The following is a 20,621-nucleotide window of genomic DNA, read 5'->3' on the forward strand; positions in this document are numbered from 1 at the left end:
CACATTATTTGGCTACATTCCCCACTTGCCCTACTTTCCCCCTACAACCCTTGATAGACTTTCTAGTGTCCCCAGATCTTTTCCCATTTTTTGGACTTCCTCTGATCAGTTATATTGTGCTCTCTGCCTGCCAGCACCAGCGCAGGTCAGTTTTCCAGTCCACAACTTTAGCAGGGCTTGGCCCCCCCAATTCGCTAGTACTGAAGCCAACATCAGCCATATTGTTATGTACTCAGGCCAGGCTTTGTTTCCCGGGATCAACAACATGAACCACTTTGGCTCCATTGGGACCTCTACCCCCGTTACTAATGCCATGACCCTCCCAATTTCACACCAAATTGCTGTGTTGCCGGACATTCCGTTTGCAGGTGGCCCAAGGTTCCCTCCTGTCCAAACCCCGTGACACGGCAGACTCCGTGTGGCACAGACAATGTAATAGCCTTTATGAGTAGTATACTCGGTAAAAGACCTTCGGTTGGACCAGTCGGAACGGGAGCTTATTCGTACCTCTCTTGGACACTGTAGATCCTCCACCCAGTCTTCATCGTCGATGGGGTCCACGTCACCCTCCCATGCTGTTCTCAGCGGTCCCAGGGGACCTGGGGCATTATTCACCACTTTCTTGTAGATTGAGGATATTGCTTTTCCCTACAGGGGGTCTGTCAGTAGTCAGTCCTCTAGATGAGACGCTTCAGTCAGTTCTTCCCCCTCACAAATTTGGCCCGAAGCAAGTGACTTAACTGTAGATACTGTAGCCACTCACCATTACCTATGTCGTACTCCTATTGAGGGGCGGTAAATGTCACGTATGCCTGATCTCTTAAAACGTCCCCCAATTTTTCCATACCGAGAACTTTCCATTTACTAAAACCTGCCCACCCCATCGATCTGGCCACTGCCCACAGGAGGCTTATTGCCGTTAGCCTGCCCTCCCAGCCCAGGCATTTCATTGACGCCTACCAGGATTTTACTACAGTGTGCATGTGTACCGGGAGACCCCTCTCAGTCTTCCTATCGTATAATGATGGGAGGTAGACCCTAACCCCCTTGAGAGACCTATCTACTCTGTATGCTGGCTCTGCCCGTTTCCCAAAGACCCAGTTGTTCACCGTGATCAAATGGGAGGCCCAGTAATGTTGACGTCTAGGATTGCCAGTCCACCCTCGTAAATGCCCCCCTGCAGCTTGTGCAGAGCTGTGCGGGGTGCTTCCTGCTCCCCAGCAGGGTCCGCAGCTCCGCCTCAATCGTGCGAAAAAATTATGCTGAAATTTGGTGAGGGGTATTCTGCAATTTAGACAGCAGGCAATGGAGTGTTTTATCATAAATGTCATCACAGATGCATTTTATTTTACAGTTTTATCATTTTAAAATAATTCTAAAATAAAATGCATCTGTGATGAAATTTATGATAAAACTTGACAGTTTTGTGCTTTTTTAATGTCTGTTTTCTATGCTTTGGGTACTATTGTTGTTTAAATATTCCCTTTGGGACCAATTGTTTTTGTATCATTTCATACCCAGGTCCTTCGGTTTTCGTCTGGGTTCTCCCATTGTTTAGTAATGATCATTTTAAATAAGGCAGCACGACCCATTGACGTCAGTGGCAGTGACCGCCAGCGAGGGTGTCCCTTGTGAATCTATCTAGTTGGGTTATCAGGTTCTGCTCATAAAACTCTGGGGGATTTCCTGTTATATGTATCCTCAGGTATTTGAATTCCTTCAGCTCCAGAGGAACTTCGCACCTCGTTGTCAGCCTGGTAGCTGAAACAGCTGAAGTAGGCGCTAGCAGTGAAAGGGTTAAACTTGTCCAGAAGCTTTGCATCACCCTTTATTACTGATTAAATCCAGGGTTTTCATAAATGTTTTGTCTATCCCTTCATGTAATCATATAACTTACCGTTTGCAACGTAGTTGTAAATATTTACCTACAACAAAAAATGGGGACCTGTCAAAAGCAGGAGTTTTATGAGCAGAACCTGATATCCCAAAGATAAATTTTGGTCAGAAAACGAACATTTTCTACACAGTTTTGGCATTTTAGTGAGATATAGCCAATTATTTCTATTTTTTGTGCTTTCAACCTCCTTCCAGTTAGTTTTAGAAATGGGTGTGAAACCAATAATGGATCCCAGAAAGCTATACATTTCTAAAAAGTAGACAGAGTTCTGAATTCAGCAAGAGGTCATTTGTGTAGCTCCTTCAAGGTTTTCCTATAGAAAGTAACAGTTGAAATAAAAAAATATTGACATTGAGTAAGAAATAACAGGCATTTATGCCTACGTTTAAACCTGTAGCTTCCTCTAAGCATGGCTGAGTTTTGAAAGCAATATAACATTACGTCAGCTTGACCCTTTGGGTTACCGGGATATGTAGGACTTGTAGGTTCACCAAGAACCCGAGGTACCCAGAGCCAAAAACTGAGCTGCACCTTGCAATGATTTTTAGGTCTCGCTCATCTAATGCGCATGCATTGATCTGCGAGAGTTTGGTAAGGGACTTTTAAAAATGCTCCCAAAGTCTGCAGGCAGATCGGGCACAGTGCATGTGCGCCCGACGCGCGTACCATTTGTCCGTTTGCAGCTTGGGAGCAATTTCGCGGCCGCTTTGATGTTCTCAGTGAGCCGCGTGGCCACTGAGAACATCAAAGCGGCCGCGAAATGCTCACCATTTGCCTCTTAGTCTCCCAAGTGCTCACCATTTGCCACCTCCTCCCTCGGTCAATTCAATTGCTGATCCATCCAAACTTTGTGATACGTGGGGTTGTGTTCTCTTGAGTACATCTGCGTGTACCTCTCAATCTGCTTTCCTCTGGATGGTAAAAAGGGTTATATTATTATATTTACTTATGGTGGTTCCATGCAAGCCATATTCTTTTTAAAAACAATATTTTGAAAAGGATAAGCAGAAGGTTGTTAATTTCCTTATAACAAACCAATACATTTTTTTGCCCTAGGATTTCTTTTGTATCCGTGTGTTAAAACGGCAAAATACCAACATACTCATGGCATAATCCACCTTTCCTTGCGTGATTTCCATTTCTTTACCATACAGCTTTGCCTTTCACTGCCGCATAATTTCAGGGGGCGTGCCTACAATGTTGCTGCCCCCTCCACCCAGCCACCGCTCCAGTGCCTGACCTGCTCACTGCCTGCAGTTTTATTCTGGAGATGAGGTGCATAGGCCAAACACATAATTATTTTCCACACTACAGGTCCAAGGAAAGCCTTGTTTCCATGTCTCCCCACCCACATACTGCAGTCATCAGCTCTCCATAATGTTACTCACATTGTGTTTCTTTCCGCATTCTGCTTAGTTTAATGCAAAATGATGCGAAATCCCACGAGCACTCATTTTGCAGTAAAGTCTCTCGTCCTCCCCCTTTCCGGCTCACTTTATTTTATTTCCCCCTCACTGCCTCTGCTTGTCGTGTTTATCTCTACCTCTCTCTTCTCTGCTCCCTCCTTCGCTCTACGCCGCACCTCCCTGCTCCGAGCTCCCCCAGCCCTGTGCTCCTTCCTGTCCTCACTCCTGTCCCTTATCCCCCCTCTCTGTTCGAGGCGTGTGTGTGCATGTGTGTGTGTGTATGAGGGGGGCACCTACGCGAGAACCCCAGTGCAAGATCGAAGGCACCTGTGCTGCAGCCTTCTACTGCTGATGAAGCACTTTAAATGAGACCTGCAGCTGGGAAGCACTTGAATTGCAGTCTGCAGCTTGAACTGGCCTGCAGCTGTCAAAGCACTTAAACTGCGGCCTGCAGCTGCAGTCGAAGCACTTAAATTGCAGCCTGAAGCTGGAATTTGTCAGCACCTTATGTACTAGACCTGAAGTATGGAAAATAATTATGTGTTCTGCCTATGCACCTCATCTCCAGAATAAAACTGCAGGCAGTGAGCAGGTCATGCACTGGAGCTGTGGCTCCCTACTACTGCAAGTGAGCAGGTCATGCACTGGAGCTGTGGCTCACTTCTAGTGCAAGTGAGCAGGTCATGCCCTGGAGCTGTGGCTTTCTTCTAGTGCATGTGCAGGTCAAACACTGGATCTGTGGCTTGCTTCTAGTGCATGTGCAGGCCATACACTGGAGCTGTGGCTTGCTTCTAGTGCATGTGAGCAGGTCATGCACTGGCGCTGTGGCTTGCTTCCTGTGCATGTGAGCAGATCATGCACTGGAGCTGTGGCTTGCTTCCAGTGCACGTAAGGATGTCATGCACTGGAGCTGGGACTTTCTTCAAGTGCAAGTGAGCAGTTCATGCACTGGAGTTGAGGCTTGCTTATATTGCATGTATGCAGGTCATGCACTGGAGATGTGGCTCACTTCTAGTGCAAGTGAGCGGGTCATGCACTGGAGCTGGGACTTTCTTCAAGTGCAAGTGAGCAATTCATGTGCTGGAGTTGAGGCTTGCTTATATTGCATGTATGCAGGTCATGCACTGGAGCTGTGGCTCACTTCTAGTGCAAGTGAGTGGTGTGAGAAGTTGGCCTGATATGCAGTGCTCACTATTCTAGTGATCACTATGTATCAGTCCAAACAAACCTTATTGATGATTGGTTGTAAGTCAACCGTAGACCAGCTATCCTAGTAGCATGGACAAGAGCAGTATTTAGGCTAGACTCTAGAGGGCGTGTTAAGCCAGCTGTTATACCATCACATATACCCCTTGAACACCAAGTGAAAGGACACCACACAAGTTGTTATGAAAATAAAAGTATATTTATTTAGAACACAACAGCCCTGGACTCTTTATGAGGACAGGGCGCTAAGCACAATACAAAGCTCTTATGAAAATACTGAAAGTCGCACAATTTACACAAATGCCCGAGGGGCACGAAAAACCATATACTCTAAAAGTGGAATGCGAAATTACTAACAGGTAAGTACTACTCCAATAGGCTTTAGGATCGCTAGGACTGGACTACTGAACCTTCAGATTACTAGCAGGAGGCCTAGGGAGATCGGGTGCAGAGTGTGCACTCTCACGCGGGATGCGGGACAAAGTCTATGGATGCTAGATTTCGTAAAGTTAGTGTTATCGGACGAATCCGACTAGGTAGAGCTGAAACGAAAAAGGATCTGGACCCTTGGATAGTTAAGCTATGCTGGAGCACCGAAATGCTGAGATTACCTAGCCCAGGGGCTGCGGCTGCATAGGTCTGAAAAGACGTCGGGAATCCTCGTTGCAGTCTATGGAGCCTGAAAGAAGAAGTTGCTGGCAGGCGACCAGTGTTGAAGTTCGATGGGATCCAAGCCTGGATCGGTGATGGAGGATACCTGTAAGCAGAGGGGACCAAGTTCTGAATCACTAGCCAGTGATTAGATGGGCACCAGGATTGCACCGGACGGAGTCACCTCGACCAGGTGAGTGGGCGACGCTGGGCTCTGCAGTCTCTCGGACCAGGAGGCGTTGTCGGTGACCAGGATGGAGGTACGAGCTGTCCCACGAAGGTATCTGCTGTCGACGTCGCCTGACCCAGGATTGGGGCAACAAGTCTTGGCAAATGCAAGCCCACACGGTGGACTCAAAATGGCGTCTGGAGTGGACCAGGAGGGTCCGGGGTGCTCCTCTGTTGGAGGGGAGCAAGGGCCAGTCTGGAGCAACCAGACCAGCGTTGGAAATGTCGTCGTTCGTCGTCAGGAGGACCACAAGCCAGCAGGCAAGTAGCCGGACAACGCGGTGAGCAGCAAAGAGCAGAAGGGCCCCACGCAGATCTCGTGGATGCTGGGGGGCTGGACTTCGGTGCTGGAGCTGCTCAGGGTTAGGGTTTCTCAAACCCCAAAGCACTCACTCGAGGATCCCTCGGCGGTCGTGCTGGGCAAGCGTCGTGCAGTCTTGAAGATGGCCGGTCCCTCGAGGTCTCGTCACACCCACGAATCTCAGCTGGGCTGATGATGTAGGTAGAGGTCAGAGGTGCCAGGGAAGCTGGTTCTCGTCGAGCTGGGCAGTCTTGATCCAGAGGAGAGACTTACAGCAAACCGCGATGCTTGGATGGTGCCTGCGGGTGCAGGGTGGCTACTCCTTAGCCACAAGGGAGAGTCTTCTGAAAGGTTCAAGAGTTCTTTCGTGGAAAGTCATCAAGATTCGGAATTATCTAATTTGGGAAGGGGGCCCGCTCATATCTTTATACTAAGAAAAGGGGCTGGCACGCGACTAGGTCCTGCCCATGGGTGGGACCAGGAAGGGGGGTGGTTACACCCCTCTCCCATGCCGGACTTTCCCCAGCTCAGGGGCTGGTGTGCCCCTGGAACTGGTTCTAGCCGGCAGATGCATAGTGAGCACCGGGGTGCCACTTGCAGTCACCTTCCTATTCAGCCCTGCCTACCCAGGATACACAAAACCCTGTCTGGGATGGTGCTAGCACCGCCCCTGACAGGAAACCTTTTGTCCAAGCTCTCCTCGCTGGAAGGACTCCCAGCAGCAGGAGGTCAGACTTGTGTCTGTGGTGGCAGCATCCATTTTGTGATGCTGAGGCTCGAGTTAACTTTAACCAGGGTTCACAGTTACATACATGTTGTGTCCCTCTAGAAGGGTGGAATGCTAACCCCGTCGCCAGAAGTGGCGAGGGGTTAGTATTCCAATTCGTATGACACCTTACTCGACATGTTTTGATAAAGCGATACCAGAGTTGGCATATAACCGCGAGGATTGTAATGCACTTAAGAGTATATGGTATGCGTTATCATGGAACAGCTATTAGGACTTGGTTCTGCAAGCTGCAAACGGGCTCAGCTCATGCCAGAGCACCATCTCACAAGATTCCAAGCACTCTGCCTTCAGGATTGTTAAGGCCTGCCATAGGAGTGACTGATAGGAATACGAGTGTCCATTTTAGGGTTTGATATAGGTATACTATATCTACAGCAAGGGGTGTTTACACCACCTTGCCCCAGCTGTCGTGCAGCCAGTTGTGTCAGATTTAGATGGCCAGCCAGGGGTGGCATAATACATGCTGCAGCCCCTGGTAGGCCCTGGGCACACCTATGCCCTGAGTTACAGGGTCTGATAAGGTGGCCCAGTACCAATTGGTAAATGCACCTAAGGTACATGGAATCCATTTTACAGAGAGAGCAGTAGGCCTGGGGTCCTGATTAGCAGGGTCCCAGGTCAACTAAGTCGGAAAACCAGCAAAACACCAGGCAAAAAAGTTGGGGGCAACCATAGTCAGGTATCCACCCTCCTACAAGCGGGTCATGCACTGGAGCTGTGGCTCACTTCTAGTGCATGTGAGCAGGTCATGCGCTAGAGCTGTAGCTTGCTTTCAGTGCATGTGAGCAGGTCATGCGCTGGAGCTGTGGCTTGCTTCCAGTGCATGTGAGCAGGTGATGAACTGGTTCTGTGGCTCACTTCTAGTGCAAGTGAGCAGGTCATGCATTGGAGCTGTGGCTCGCTTCTAATGAGCGTGAGAGGGTCATGCACTGGAGCTGTAACTTGTTTTCAGTGCATGTGAGCAGGCCATGTGCTGGAGCTGTGGCTTGCTTCTAGTGCTTGTGCAGGTCATACACTGGAGCTGTGGCTTGCTTCCAGTGCATGTGGAAACAATAATAGGGCAACCCAATATTCCCAAGGAACTGGGTATCATCAATAACACAAAAATAATTGTTCCTGAAGGAATTATTACAAATTCATTGCCAATTTTTTAAGTCACAACAGTGAGCAAGATTTCAAAATACTCATGAGACTATTGCCAAATAACCAATTTGTTTTTACTTTTCGTAAGATATATAAAAACATCTCCTCTTCATTCCGTATAGGTACAAATCCATATGACAATTCATGAATGGCAACTCAAATACAAACTGCTACCCAGTTTCATTCACATAAGCAGTGGTTAAATGACACTTTTTACAGGTTATATGGTCAATATTTACAAATTTGCCATATATACATTATTCAGCGTTTATGTACAATATTATAATACAGTGATTGTTGATAATATTCACAAAAAAGTGTCTTGTCGTCGACGTTTTGGTCTCACGTATTGTAATTCATCAAGACCATCATCATGACATGTGTTGCACCATGAATCTATCATAAAAGAGCATATAATATAATCAAAAATACTACCCAATAATCTCTTGTTTACATCATGTGTATCGTCTACCCAAGCATGTGTATATAGGTGCCTATTTACATAAGTGCTACCTGCCAAACATCAAAGAATACCCATAAGTGCCTTATGTGTACGAGTAACTCAACTGCTATTAGAGATACCTTATAAAACATATTCACCAAGTGTTCACCAATGGTTCATAAGAATTTCACCAACTATAACCATGAATACAACCCGGATATACAGGTCATGCCACGTGTTGGGATGTGCACAAATGTACAAGTCCCGGAAGAATACTCACAGTGTTGACCATAAATTCAGAGCCAGAGCGACTGGTCCACTAGGCCATAAATTCAGAGCCAGAACGACTGGTCCTGTAAACAAAAAGACCACAATTATGTCTCTGTACTCAAAGTTAGTTCTACAACCAAACCTCTTGTTATTACACTACACAACTCAATATGTATATCAATCTTACCTTCAGTCTCTTTTTTCTCTATTTTCTACGGGGGTCTATATGTGAAAGGCGCTTTAATTAGCCCACGTAGAGTTCTGCGAGATAAAAGCAGAAATCAGCGTGAAGCGCTCAGTAAACTATCTTAATTGGCAACTAGAAACTGCACGTCCCTGAAATAACGCTAGCGGTTCTAGAGATGAAGTCTTACTTGAGGAGAATGAATCCACCTCGTACATCCCGCTCGTCTCAGTAATCGAGTCGTTGGCGGCGTCTTACTATACCTCTATGACTTCTTCTCTGTGTCATGTGACCTAACGTAAGCCCAAAACGTGTTGGCCATCTTGGGAGCTAAATCAGTGCCTGACCCTCCATTCGCTAAATCTAACGAGGACAGGCAGAGTAAAACTATCTGCGTGTATCAAGAGGGAGAGAGAGGACCAGATAGCTAGTCCAGATCCCCGGTTTATATGTATAGTTAATCAAAAGAGGACTAGCTGGGATGGGGTTGGTATGATATTATATTCTAATCATACTGGTGACTCAGTATTGTTTTGTCAGGGGGAGATGGCACCTGTTGGGTGTCTTTAGAAAGCCCTCACCCACCAACCTAGTTGGTGGCATGCTTCATCATCGGGCCCACCCAGTGACACCTAGCGTGTCCCGGGTGTGCTACGACGCCTGGCTACAGCGGAGCAGGTATGTCACTGTGTGTGCGGTGAAGGGTGTTAAGTAAGTGAGTTTAAAACGGCTTGGCGGGGGTCCCAATACCTGAAGGGTAAGAATACTTTATTAAATGGGCCTCCGCCAGCGGTTAAAAATAAGGCAGTGGGACGTTGGAGGCGGGTTACGACCTCCTACGTCCTTTGGTGTGTCAACATGTTTCAGCTAGTGCCTTATCTGTAATCTGGCTTTCTTCAGGACTGATAAAAATGTGTGTGGTTAAAATAGGGGTTGTGTAGTGCAGGCTATGTGTCTACACGCCCTAAAGTGTATCTAACTGTGAGAGGGGGGGATTCCCTTCTCAAGATCACCTGTACAAATAACATAAAGGGACATAGACAAAACATACATGGGAGAAAAAGAGTCACTAGGAGAATTTTGTCATAGGTGCTGACAGCCGGCTAAATAGCGATGGGGTGCAGGCTATTCACGGCTCAAGTGTAATGGTACTGGTGGTACCATTATGGTGATAAGTCGCACTAGAACTTCGGTAGTGAAGTGATTAAAACAACGGAAAAGTCAAACATTAGTGAAAACAGTGAAGAAATTAGGCGTAAGGGCTGTGGCTTACGCTATTTTTAGGTAGGTCAGACTTCAAGGTTATTGAAGTGGCATGGGGTTGACCCTATATAGGAGACAAAGTAGGGACCACTGGGGTTAGGAAACCTGTAGGGAGAAAGATAGCGCTTACCCAGTGTAGAGGTGGTAGGTCAGCATACTCACAGGATTACTGGTCAGAGCCGGCGTGGGACCTGTTGTGCCTCCTTCGCAGAACCGGTAAATGATGGCTGGTTCTGCTGGTTTATATACTGGTGCTGATAGGTTAAGTGAGGGCACCTGTAGGTGGAGGTAATGGTAGAAAGACTCGAGTTTTCGAGTCATGGTAGCGTGGCCTGGGCGCTGATAGGCTGAATGAGGCCACCTGGAGGGAGGAAAAAAGGCTCGAGTATCGAGTGATAAACGCGCTGCAGGTGCGCCGGTTGTTTAGCGCTGTAGCGCGTCATTTTGGCTTCATAGCGCATGCGCGCGAATCAGTAGCTGATCTTCGCGCATGCGCGGAACGGGAATCAGACAGGGAGCATGCGCGGACGAGCAGTGTTGCCGCGCATGCGTCTGTGCTGTTCTGGGCGTCCTAGTAATGCCGGGGATAAGGCGAAATGTAGCGCTGGGTGGGCTACATTTCGCCTTATCCCCGGCATTACTAGGACGCCCAGAACATGCGCTATGAAGCCAAAATGACGCGCTACAGCGCTAAACAACCGGCGCACCTGCAGCGCGTTTATCACTCGATACTCGAGCCTTTTTTCCTCCCTCCAGGTGGCCTCATTCAGCCTATCAGCGCCCAGGCCATGCTACCATGACTCGAAAACTCGAGTCTTTCTACCATTACCTCCACCTACAGGTGCCCTCACTTAACCTATCAGCACCAGTATATAAACCAGCAGAACCAGCCATCATTTACCGGTTCTGCGAAGGAGGCACAACAGGTCCCACGCCGGCTCTGACCAGTAATCCTGTGAGTATGCTGACCTACCACCTCTACACTGGGTAAGCGCTATCTTTCTCCCTACAGGTTTCCTAACCCCAGTGGTCCCTACTTTGTCTCCTATATAGGGTCAACCCCATGCCACTTCAATAACCTTGAAGTCTGACCTACCTAAAAATAGCGTAAGCCACAGCCCTTACGCCTAATTTCTTCACTGTTTTCACTAATGTTTGACTTTTCCGTTGTTTTAATCACTTCACTACCGAAGTTCTAGTGCGACTTATCACCATAATGGTACCACCAGTACCATTACACTTGAGCCGTGAATAGCCTGCACCCCATCGCTATTTAGCCGGCTGTCAGCACCTATGACAAAATTCTCCTAGTGACTCTTTTTCTCCCATGTATGTTTTGTCTATGTCCCTTTATGTTATTTGTACAGGTGATCTTGAGAAGGGAATCCCCCCCTCTCACAGTTAGATACACTTTAGGGCGTGTAGACACATAGCCTGCACTACACAACCCCTATTTTAACCACACACATTTTTATCAGTCCTGAAGAAAGCCAGATTACAGATAAGGCACTGGCTGAAACATGTTGACACACCAAAGGACGTAGGAGGTCGTAACCCGCCTCCAACGTCCCACTGCCTTATTTTTAACCGCTGGCGGAGGCCCATTTAATAAAGTATTCTTACCCTTCAGGTATTGGGACCCCCGCCAAGCCGTTTTAAACTCACTTACTTAACACCCTTCACCGCACACACAGTGACATACCTGCTCCGCTGTAGCCAGGCGTCGTAGCACACCCGGGACACGCTAGGTGTCACTGGGTGGGCCCGATGATGAAGCATGCCACCAACAAGGTTGGTGGGTGAGGGCTTTCTAAAGACACCCAACAGGTGCCATCTCCCCCTGACAAAACAATACTGAGTCACCAGTATGATTAGAATATAATATCATACCAACCCCATCCCAGCTAGTCCTCTTTTGATTAACTATAGAGTAAAACTATCGGCACCCGTGTGTCAAGAGATACAACCAACAGAGTGGCCATTTGTCAATGTAGCGACACCGCCTAGGCAGCATATGTCGGAAAACAGAAGGTGAAACAATCTTCACCATTTGAATGCCTTGATCATAAACTAGCTGACATCTGGCTCTCAATAGGAATAAGCAATATCTCAAAAAATGCAACTGTTCTTATTGCGACGACAACCGTCTTAGCATACTAATTCATGTATATATTTGTAAGCATGCCACACCAGCCTTGGTAAATATGGATTAAACTAAATACCACTTACTCAATTAGAGCCTACTCAGGGACTACCTCAACGGAGGGTTGCCAGTACCTGCCATTCCACAAAGGAGTTTAACCCCTTCTCTACTGTTACCAAGGCAGTTGTCTATGGCCTATTAGTGAATGGCCTACATCTGAATTTATCCACATTCATATCTCTTATGTCGTTAATGGGCAGGCACGGTTATTGCGGTCCTTAATATGGAAAAGCTCACAATAAGGCGAGTACGCATATGTTAGGATCTAGTGTGTTGTCCCAGCAATCTACAGCCAGTTATCTTGCGTGTCTAAATTGCTTGTGCCTTTCTTCAATAGGAATCCAAGTTTTCGTCAGGATAAATTAATACCATATGTTCCAACTAAAATGAATTGGGGAGGGGCACGCAATTATGGTTGAAATAGTTTCCTGCATCAATATATCATTGCCTATATCGACTACCACTAGTTGGAGACAGGTATGATCAATCTATATTTCCCTGTTTAAGCTTACCTTGATATTGTTGTAAGTCAGTATTGTGGATGTGATATTTTTGCAGGTTGATATTGTGAATGTGGTGTACTGATATACGTTCCCAGAGGCTTATGATCTTCTGGTATCTTGTTTTTAAAAATCCTTGGAATAAAGAATGCTCATAGTGAAGACTGATCCTTTTCGGGTTTGGCCCCCACCCTTGTAAAATTCTCACAATGTGCAAATTTGTGCTACACAGGACCTTTCATGAAACAACAGAAGGCTGTTTCTGAAGGATTTCTACTACAGAGCTTAAATGTTTTTATCAGCAGTTGCTGTCTATGGTGTCCTACTGAAATTGATCGTGACCTTAAGACATTTAATACATTAGCAGTAATTGAAATCAGTTTGACAAGTAGGATAGAATTTCTCGAAAAATGTCTTTAGATAAGGTCATTTTAATCCTCACCCATTGCCTAGACATGCACTGCATGATATTCTGTTTAAAAGAGTGTATATATATATATATATATATATATATATATATACATTCAGTATTCCATCGCTCCTTTCAACATGACCACCCAAAAAATCTCAGACAACCTTAACATAGTCTCCCGAAATGTGAAGTGCTTAAACCACTGAATCAAACGTCGCAAAGACTATCTAGCTCAATCAAAATCAGATATCATCTGCCTCCAAATAACTAAAATCTCTGAGAAAGAGGCTGCTTTTCTCAGGGACAACTTGATTGCGGATGTGGTCTGCTCTCCATCAAAAGATAGGAAAAACTGTGTAATTGCCCCAATCTCCAAACACTCCAATATTACGCTTGAGTCTTACAACCCAGACGAAGAAGGTAGACTACTGATCTCAACCCTCCGTAGAGGAGACATCTTATTTCAGTACCTAAATATATCTGGACCTAATAATGACGATACAGACTTTTGGGAGGAAGTATCTAACAAGATAAACCGTTTCCTCAAAACAACCTTATTATTCTAGGAGGAGATTCCGACTTGCCTCTAGACATAGCCCTGGATACCCAATCCACCTGCAAATACCGCCCTCCAAAATCTCACAAAGCTGTAAAAGAAAATATGTTCTTAATACAATCTTAAAGGTACTTGGCGCTTGCAACACCCTGACTCTAGAGAATACACTTTCGATTCACCTCCACACAATTTCTACGCTAGAATAGATTATAGTCTCATCTCTGGCGCCTGTACATACCTGATTGACCAAACAAACATCTCTCCGAAACTAAGCTCTGATCACTCCTGCATCAACACACTTCTAGCGTGAACCAACGCAAAATCAACTACCGGACGATGGCGCTTTAATAACAAAGTATTACCCAACCCCAAGGACATGACAAAAATTGAAGAGACGATTATGCATTACCTCAGAGAAAATAACCTCCCAAACACAAACATACAAATATTATGGGGTGCCTTTAAGGTATCCCTGCAGACATCAAAATATAAATCAATAAAGCAAATAACACCAAACTTGAATCGTTAGAGTGAAAAAATAAGACAACTCAAACTGCCTCATACCATAAAACTAGAGAAAACCACCCTTTATCTTCTTACACAGAAAAAATATGATTATAACAAAATTTTGAGTAAAAGAGTCGGGGTTTGGAGAAACAAATGTAAAGGCCTTTAAATTGTGTGAAGCTGACAAGGCAGAAAGAATGTTAGCCTCCTGCCTCAAACACAGACAAAATGAAAAAAACATCACAGCAATCAAGGATACCAAAGACACAACCCAGATCTACCCAGAGAAAATCCTAGACACCTTCAATCAATTTTTTGAAACACTATACTGGAGTGATCAAACCACAGATTCTACCCAATGCAGAAACTATTTAAATTGAATCCAAGTCCCCCAATTACAGAAGAGGCCAAAACGGCCCTTAGCTATGACTGAAATATCAAACACAACTAACACACTGAAAGAAAAAAAAAGCTCTAGGACTGGACAGCTACACACCCAAATGTTATAAATCATTCTCCAACTTACTCTAAACAACCATGTTATCCATATTTAATCACATCGCTAAATCAGGCACTGTTTCATGTATAATGGAAGAATCTAACATTATTGTGATCTCCAATGATGGGAAAGAGCCAACACTGCCTAAAATTAGTAGCTGATTTCCTTGATAAATTGACATTGTAAAATGTATGCAAAGATCCTAGCTACATGACTTAACACCTATCTTCCCCAATCGATAAGCAACTCAAAAGTCAAAAGTCGGCTTTCTCATGTCAAACAATAATACAGGCCTTTTATGCCATGTTCCGAAAAAATCCTCCTCGGTTTGTCACAATAACACTAGACGCTGAAATAGCGTTTGACAGAGTTTCATGGGTCTTCCTCAAACACTGTCTAAAATCCTTCAACCTAGGAGACAAATTCATAATAATGATCATGGACCTCTACAAAAAACCAAGCGCTCGTATCTCTGCCAACGGCTCCCTTTCACCATCACTTAGTTGACAAAAAGGAACGAGACAAGGCTGTCCACTCTCCCCATCCCTATTTCGCCTAGCTCTGTAACCCCTACTTCTAGACATAAAAAAGAACCCCCAACATCACTGGAATTGATTTTAAGGGCAAGTGCATTAAACTGGCAGCCTATGCAAATTATATCTTAATAGTAACAGCTGGCCGCCTATGCGAATTATATCTTAAGAGTAACAGAAAACCCTGGCCCCTCCATCCAAGCCCTTATGTCCACCATAGAAAATTACTCTGAATTCTCTGGTTACAAACTAAATAGAGATAAATCCAAAATTAAACCTCTAAACTTTCATACCACAAGAGATCTTTTAGGTATCTCTGGTCTTACCTGGCAGAATGACTACATAAAATATCTTAGGATAGAGTTTGGGTCGGATCTGATAGGTACCATCAAGCACAATGAAAAAATCAACCTCCAAAAAACCTCTTGGATAACTGGTCACCCTCATTTATTACTTGGTAGGGTAGAATAGAGACTATTAAAATGATGATTTCACCAATAATTATTTACCTTATCAGCATGCTCCCATTACTCTTATCAGATTACTTCCACCAAAAATTAGATAAACTGATCTCAAGATTTAACTTGCAAGACAAAAAAGCAAGAATAGCTCTGAGAAAACAGAAACTACATAATACTTTAGGAGGTGTTGACCTGCCCAACTTTAGAAATTACCAAACTGCCTTTCTTGCCAAACAGGGCTCATATGGGATCCAAACCCCAGATAACTACACACCCGTTTGGCTTCAGATAAAAAAAAGGTGATATTAGATGAACTAAATTCATTAACTCTACTCACAGTCAATAATAAACATCTCTCCATTTCTAAATGCATATTCAAGAACACTAAACATGCTCTCTTAAAAATCAATAAAAGCTACAATACAGAATAAAATGTTCTAATTTAGCATATCTCTGGAACAACCTGAATATCAAATATGACGGCTAATCCCTACATTTGTAACCATTGATAAACAAAGGTATGTTCTTTCCTTAACAAATTGGCTCTAGAACGTTGCAGATATCTTTTTCTGAATTCCAATCACTATTTCACTTAGACCAGTTGGACTTCTGCAATTTTCTCAAAATCAAAACAGCCAACACCAATTCTTAAGTGCCACCAGAGCAAACCATCCCTTCCTGAATTTGTCTCCAAACTTAACAAATCTGGCCATCAGGTGTCCAACCTCTACCACCTACTATGTCCTAAGACAACAAAACTAAACAAAAAGATAACAACATAGTGGGAAAACTACTCCTCCCATCCTATAACATGGACCGATTGGAACAATATATGGAAATTGGTCACCTCACAAAAAAATGTTCCCAGTACCCTCACAAACTAAATTCAGGACACTACATGAAGCTTACTGACCCGTCTCAACTATACTCCTTAAAAATCTCAGAAAACCCAACCTGCTGGAATTGTAACGAAGAGAACAGTGACCTTGCTCACCTCAACCTTTATTGTAAATCACTTCCCCCTTCTGGGATGAAGTCTTTTAATTTCGATCAAAACTATTTAAATGCCACCCTAAAAAAGAGCTCTCTTTCCTTATCAAAGGCTTCCTTGACTCCGACCTCAATTGTTCAACTGACCGCGCATTGCTAGATATCCTACTAACATCAGCGACCAAAATAGTTATCTCTACTTGGAAAAATACACACAAGCTTCCTTTCGTGCCGGGATCAATTGGGCATCGCACATCAGTGGAGCAGACATTATCGAACTCCATCATTCCCCATGGAAATCACCTTGTAGACCTATGGGATACTCTGGACTACTACTTCACCACCAATAAACCACCTAAAACACGTACTCAACATACTTCGACAGACACCCTCATTTCCCTTAACGTTAAGGCTGTTAACTACTCTAGGAAGCAAAAAATGCAAACAAGAGGAGCGCCAAAAAAATTCTCTTATCATGTGTTAATCCAATATTTGGAAACCTTCCAATGACCAGTCCATAGGCAGAAGATTACATTGTCTAAAAGATCTTCTTCTTTATTGCAAAGATCACAGTTCATTTCAACATATCCAATCAGAAAAAATCTTCTTTTTTAGTGTATTCAATCACAATTCATCTTAACATATTAGTTTCAGTCCTCATCCGAATCATCATAGGTTGTAAAAGTAAAAAGTGTATCACTACCTTACCTGGGTGAAGGTAAGATGTAATGAATGCTGTAATTAACCCAGGTTTAGTTCATGAAAAATTACTAGTGAAGCGCTGTGAAGTATTGAAAGAGGTGACGCTATAAAATGTATAAGCAGTTGAGAGCTACATTTATTGATAAATAAGTGATATTCTCTACATTGTTTAGTGTCTCACCATATTTGTGATTGTTCTCTGCCATATTTTTGCAAGGGAATGTATGCAGTTTAATCATATCTCTTATTTACTTTGAAATGCAGCTCCTATAATTGAGGAGTTTCATGCAATTCTGTGCTTGTTTTTAAGTGTCTCAAATATTTCAGTTTCTTATCAAGTATGGTCTGCCATTTTCCAAGTGGCCTAATAATGACAACATGTGTTCTCCACTCCTTCATTCTTGACAATACAAGATATACAAAGGCGTGGTCGAAGCATTGGACAAGAACAGTCTTGATTTCATCTGTCTTTTCTGTAACTTTTTTCTGCAGACGTTAGCAAGTCTGTGTCCTTGTGTAGCTTTTTCAAGAAAGAAAATTCTGTGTAAGCAGATATGGAGGCATAGTTGCTGATCTTCCACTGATCCTATACGTACATTTATGATCATGGAAAAATAGTAAAGAATATCCTCTTTTTTTCAAGGTGAAGATTTTGTGCTAGATAGGAGTTGTTTTTTGGCAAGCCAGTAAAATGTAGAACTCTTTGACATGGCATCTTATTTGGAAATGTGGTGGCAGACCCAACACCGTACTTTATTGTAGTTTGAATGAAGTAGCCATAATTGTCCATAAATGTTGATATTAAATGTCTTTGAAACCACATCTTCTTCAACAGCTTGGTGTGTAAATATCTGGTATAATTTCAGCCTTCTAATACTTTGTGAAACACATATATTCATATTTGTTTTATATTTTTATTCAAATTGTAGTGTCTCAACTATTAAATGTGTCCTGCTCCAGTGTGATGCCAGGTGGTGGCACCAACGTCGAGCTTGCACTGCACTGCCTTCATGCCACACAAGGCAGTATTTTGGTAAGAAGTCAGTGGGTATTGTTGGAATAATCTGATTTGTTTATGAAGTCATCCAGGAGTTATTTTTCCTGGAAACTGTGTGCTTGTTTGTCTATGAAGCAACATAGATGAATCCCCCCAAAGCAATGCACTTCCTAGGAAGCCACACCAATCAACAATTGCTTTATTTAAACAATCACTGCCTTCCAACTGTTTTAATCTATATTGAGATTCTTCACACCAAGAATTTGATTAAAACAATAGCATATCATGCCCACTATACAATGATTTATTGACCATGTGCGTTGACATGAGGTGTGCAATCAACACTCTTTCCTATCTTAACTCAGGCATGCATTCTTGCAGTGTCAAGCTCTAGCAGTGCATGTGTCCCGCCCTAATGCATACACCCTGCCTCTCCCCACTTATTACATATTTCAAATGCACATTCTCCCAACTAGACATGCAAGTCTGCCTGTAATTGTTCTGTGAAAATGGTCCACAGCCCCTAGCTACATGCATACGATTATATACTCTCACCCAATGTTCTTTTCTAAAGCTCTAATTCCCTTAGACCTTTCTGATCAGCATATCTCCTGAACAGCACATGACTGTCCTTCATCATTTTAGACAACTCCTTACTCTTTCTAATGATCTTCTGATCATCCATCATGGTTTGACCTTGAAACCAGCACTCTTCTCATTCATGAGAATGGAGGGCACTTGCATTACAATATGATCAGTCAACCTAACTGAATTGTTGATCTGACACCATGAACAAAATGGTATTGCCTTTGTGACTTTAAATATACTGCAATCAATAATTCAATTGTAAATTTAAGAACTCTAGCATAATATTGTCAGACCTCTCAACCAGTCCTTCCGAGTTGTGGTGAAACACTTCTCACAATTCTTTTTACTAGAAAAGTGCCAGAAATACCATCATATTTTATGAGTTCATTTGCACACCATTGTCAGTTATATTCTATTTGTGCACTCCATTAAATGTAAATACTTTCATGAACTTTCCGTATTGTGCATTATGAACACTAGTTCCACATTTTATAGTATACGTATATGGTAATAATCAAACAAGTTCAGTACATTTGATCCCTGCCCAAATTCCTGAAAAGACTTCCAGTGTCCATGTCTGCTTTATAGCACCTTGCATAATAATTGAAAAAATAATAATGCATGCAGCAAAAGCTACAAATGTATTGACAATATTTTTTGCTATTATATCTACATTTGACCACCACAATTGTTTTCTCACTCTAAATTTAAACCTGATTTAGTTTGGTGGATGCGAGGCATCTGCCAAACAGAGGCGAATGTTTCATCTGCCCTATTTAGAGCATAATGCTGTCTATGCTCTCTAACTAAGGGAGTGAGGACATCCCATGCTTTTTAGTATAAATCCCACATCACATCTGACAAACTCTTAAACAAACCCTTGGACTCTTTACTCTTTGTTGTAGCCACGCCTTGCCTAGCCTTGCCGAGCAGGATCGTCATCGTCGGATCATCGCTGGAGGAGAGAGGAGTGACGTGCACAGCCGTACGCAGCCCAGTCAATCGAACGCTGTGCACGGAGGTCCAAACAGCGCCAAACATCGCGGACTAACCGACCCGGGAAGGGGAAAGTTGAAAGACAAACGCTGCGGACTGTGCGTCCTGCGAAGGCGCACAGAGAACAAATATACCGCGGTCTGTCCGAGCCACGAAGCAGGAGCGGCACGGAGAAGCGGTGGATGAGTGACTCAACTCTCACTCTTATTCCCCGTGTCTTCCATCGGAGCCAAGACCGCGTTTCCTGTAAAAGCCCCTCAAGCGTCCCAGGTCGTAGTTTGGGAGACCTAGGGACTCAGTGACCGAGTGGGGTGTGCGCAACGGCCTAGCGTGACACCAGGGGGACGACGTGGAGCTGGAGCCCGAGTGCCCCGGTAGCTGGGGCAGAGGCTGATGCGGTAAGCCTGAAGGAAGTTGCCGAATTTTGGAGGGACAGAAACGGCATAAATGACTAAATAGAATGGCTAACATCTAGCCCAGCCCAACCGAAGAACACTAGGACACCCCCGATTAGGGTTAGAAGACGGAAAAAGATTGTCAGAGGAGGAATGAGAATTCCATTCAATCCTCAGTAAGGCAGGTTGGCAGACAGTGCACAACAGAGGTAAGTGAGTAAGAGTGTGCCGGAGTGCATGTTTAAAGCCGGAGCATATTAGCACTACTTGTTTATTATTTGATCTCACTGGAAAGTAAGAAGAAACCAGGGAGCCCAGTAGGGATAAATTAAGAACCCCCCCAGTATAATTCCAAAAAAAGGATATGGGCCCTAAACTAAGGCAGAAATCACGGAAGGAAGTGCAAGATAATAGCCTGGAGACGAGTGAGGTACTGGCAGGATCCAGGTCATGGGAAGAGAGCCAAGAAAGTCAGATCTCCCATGAGGACATTACCGAGGG

The 20,621-nt window shown here is 44.1% G+C and overlaps 1 protein-coding gene across 1 annotated transcript in view; it reads left to right on the forward strand.

Moving 5' to 3' along the window:
* Positions 1-20,621, forward strand: part of ZNF541 (zinc finger protein 541) — a 1,260,340-nt gene that overhangs the window by 742,881 nt on the left and 496,838 nt on the right. Inside the window, exon 10 of the mRNA XM_086938682.1 lies at positions 18,074-18,177. Coding sequence (XP_086794808.1) covers positions 18,074-18,177 — 104 coding nt within the window. The remainder of the gene's footprint in view (positions 1-18,073; positions 18,178-20,621) is intronic.

This window comes from Lissotriton vulgaris, chromosome 9 (genome assembly GCF_964263255.1).
Source record: "Lissotriton vulgaris chromosome 9, aLisVul1.2, whole genome shotgun sequence".
NCBI lineage: Eukaryota > Metazoa > Chordata > Amphibia > Caudata > Salamandridae > Lissotriton > Lissotriton vulgaris.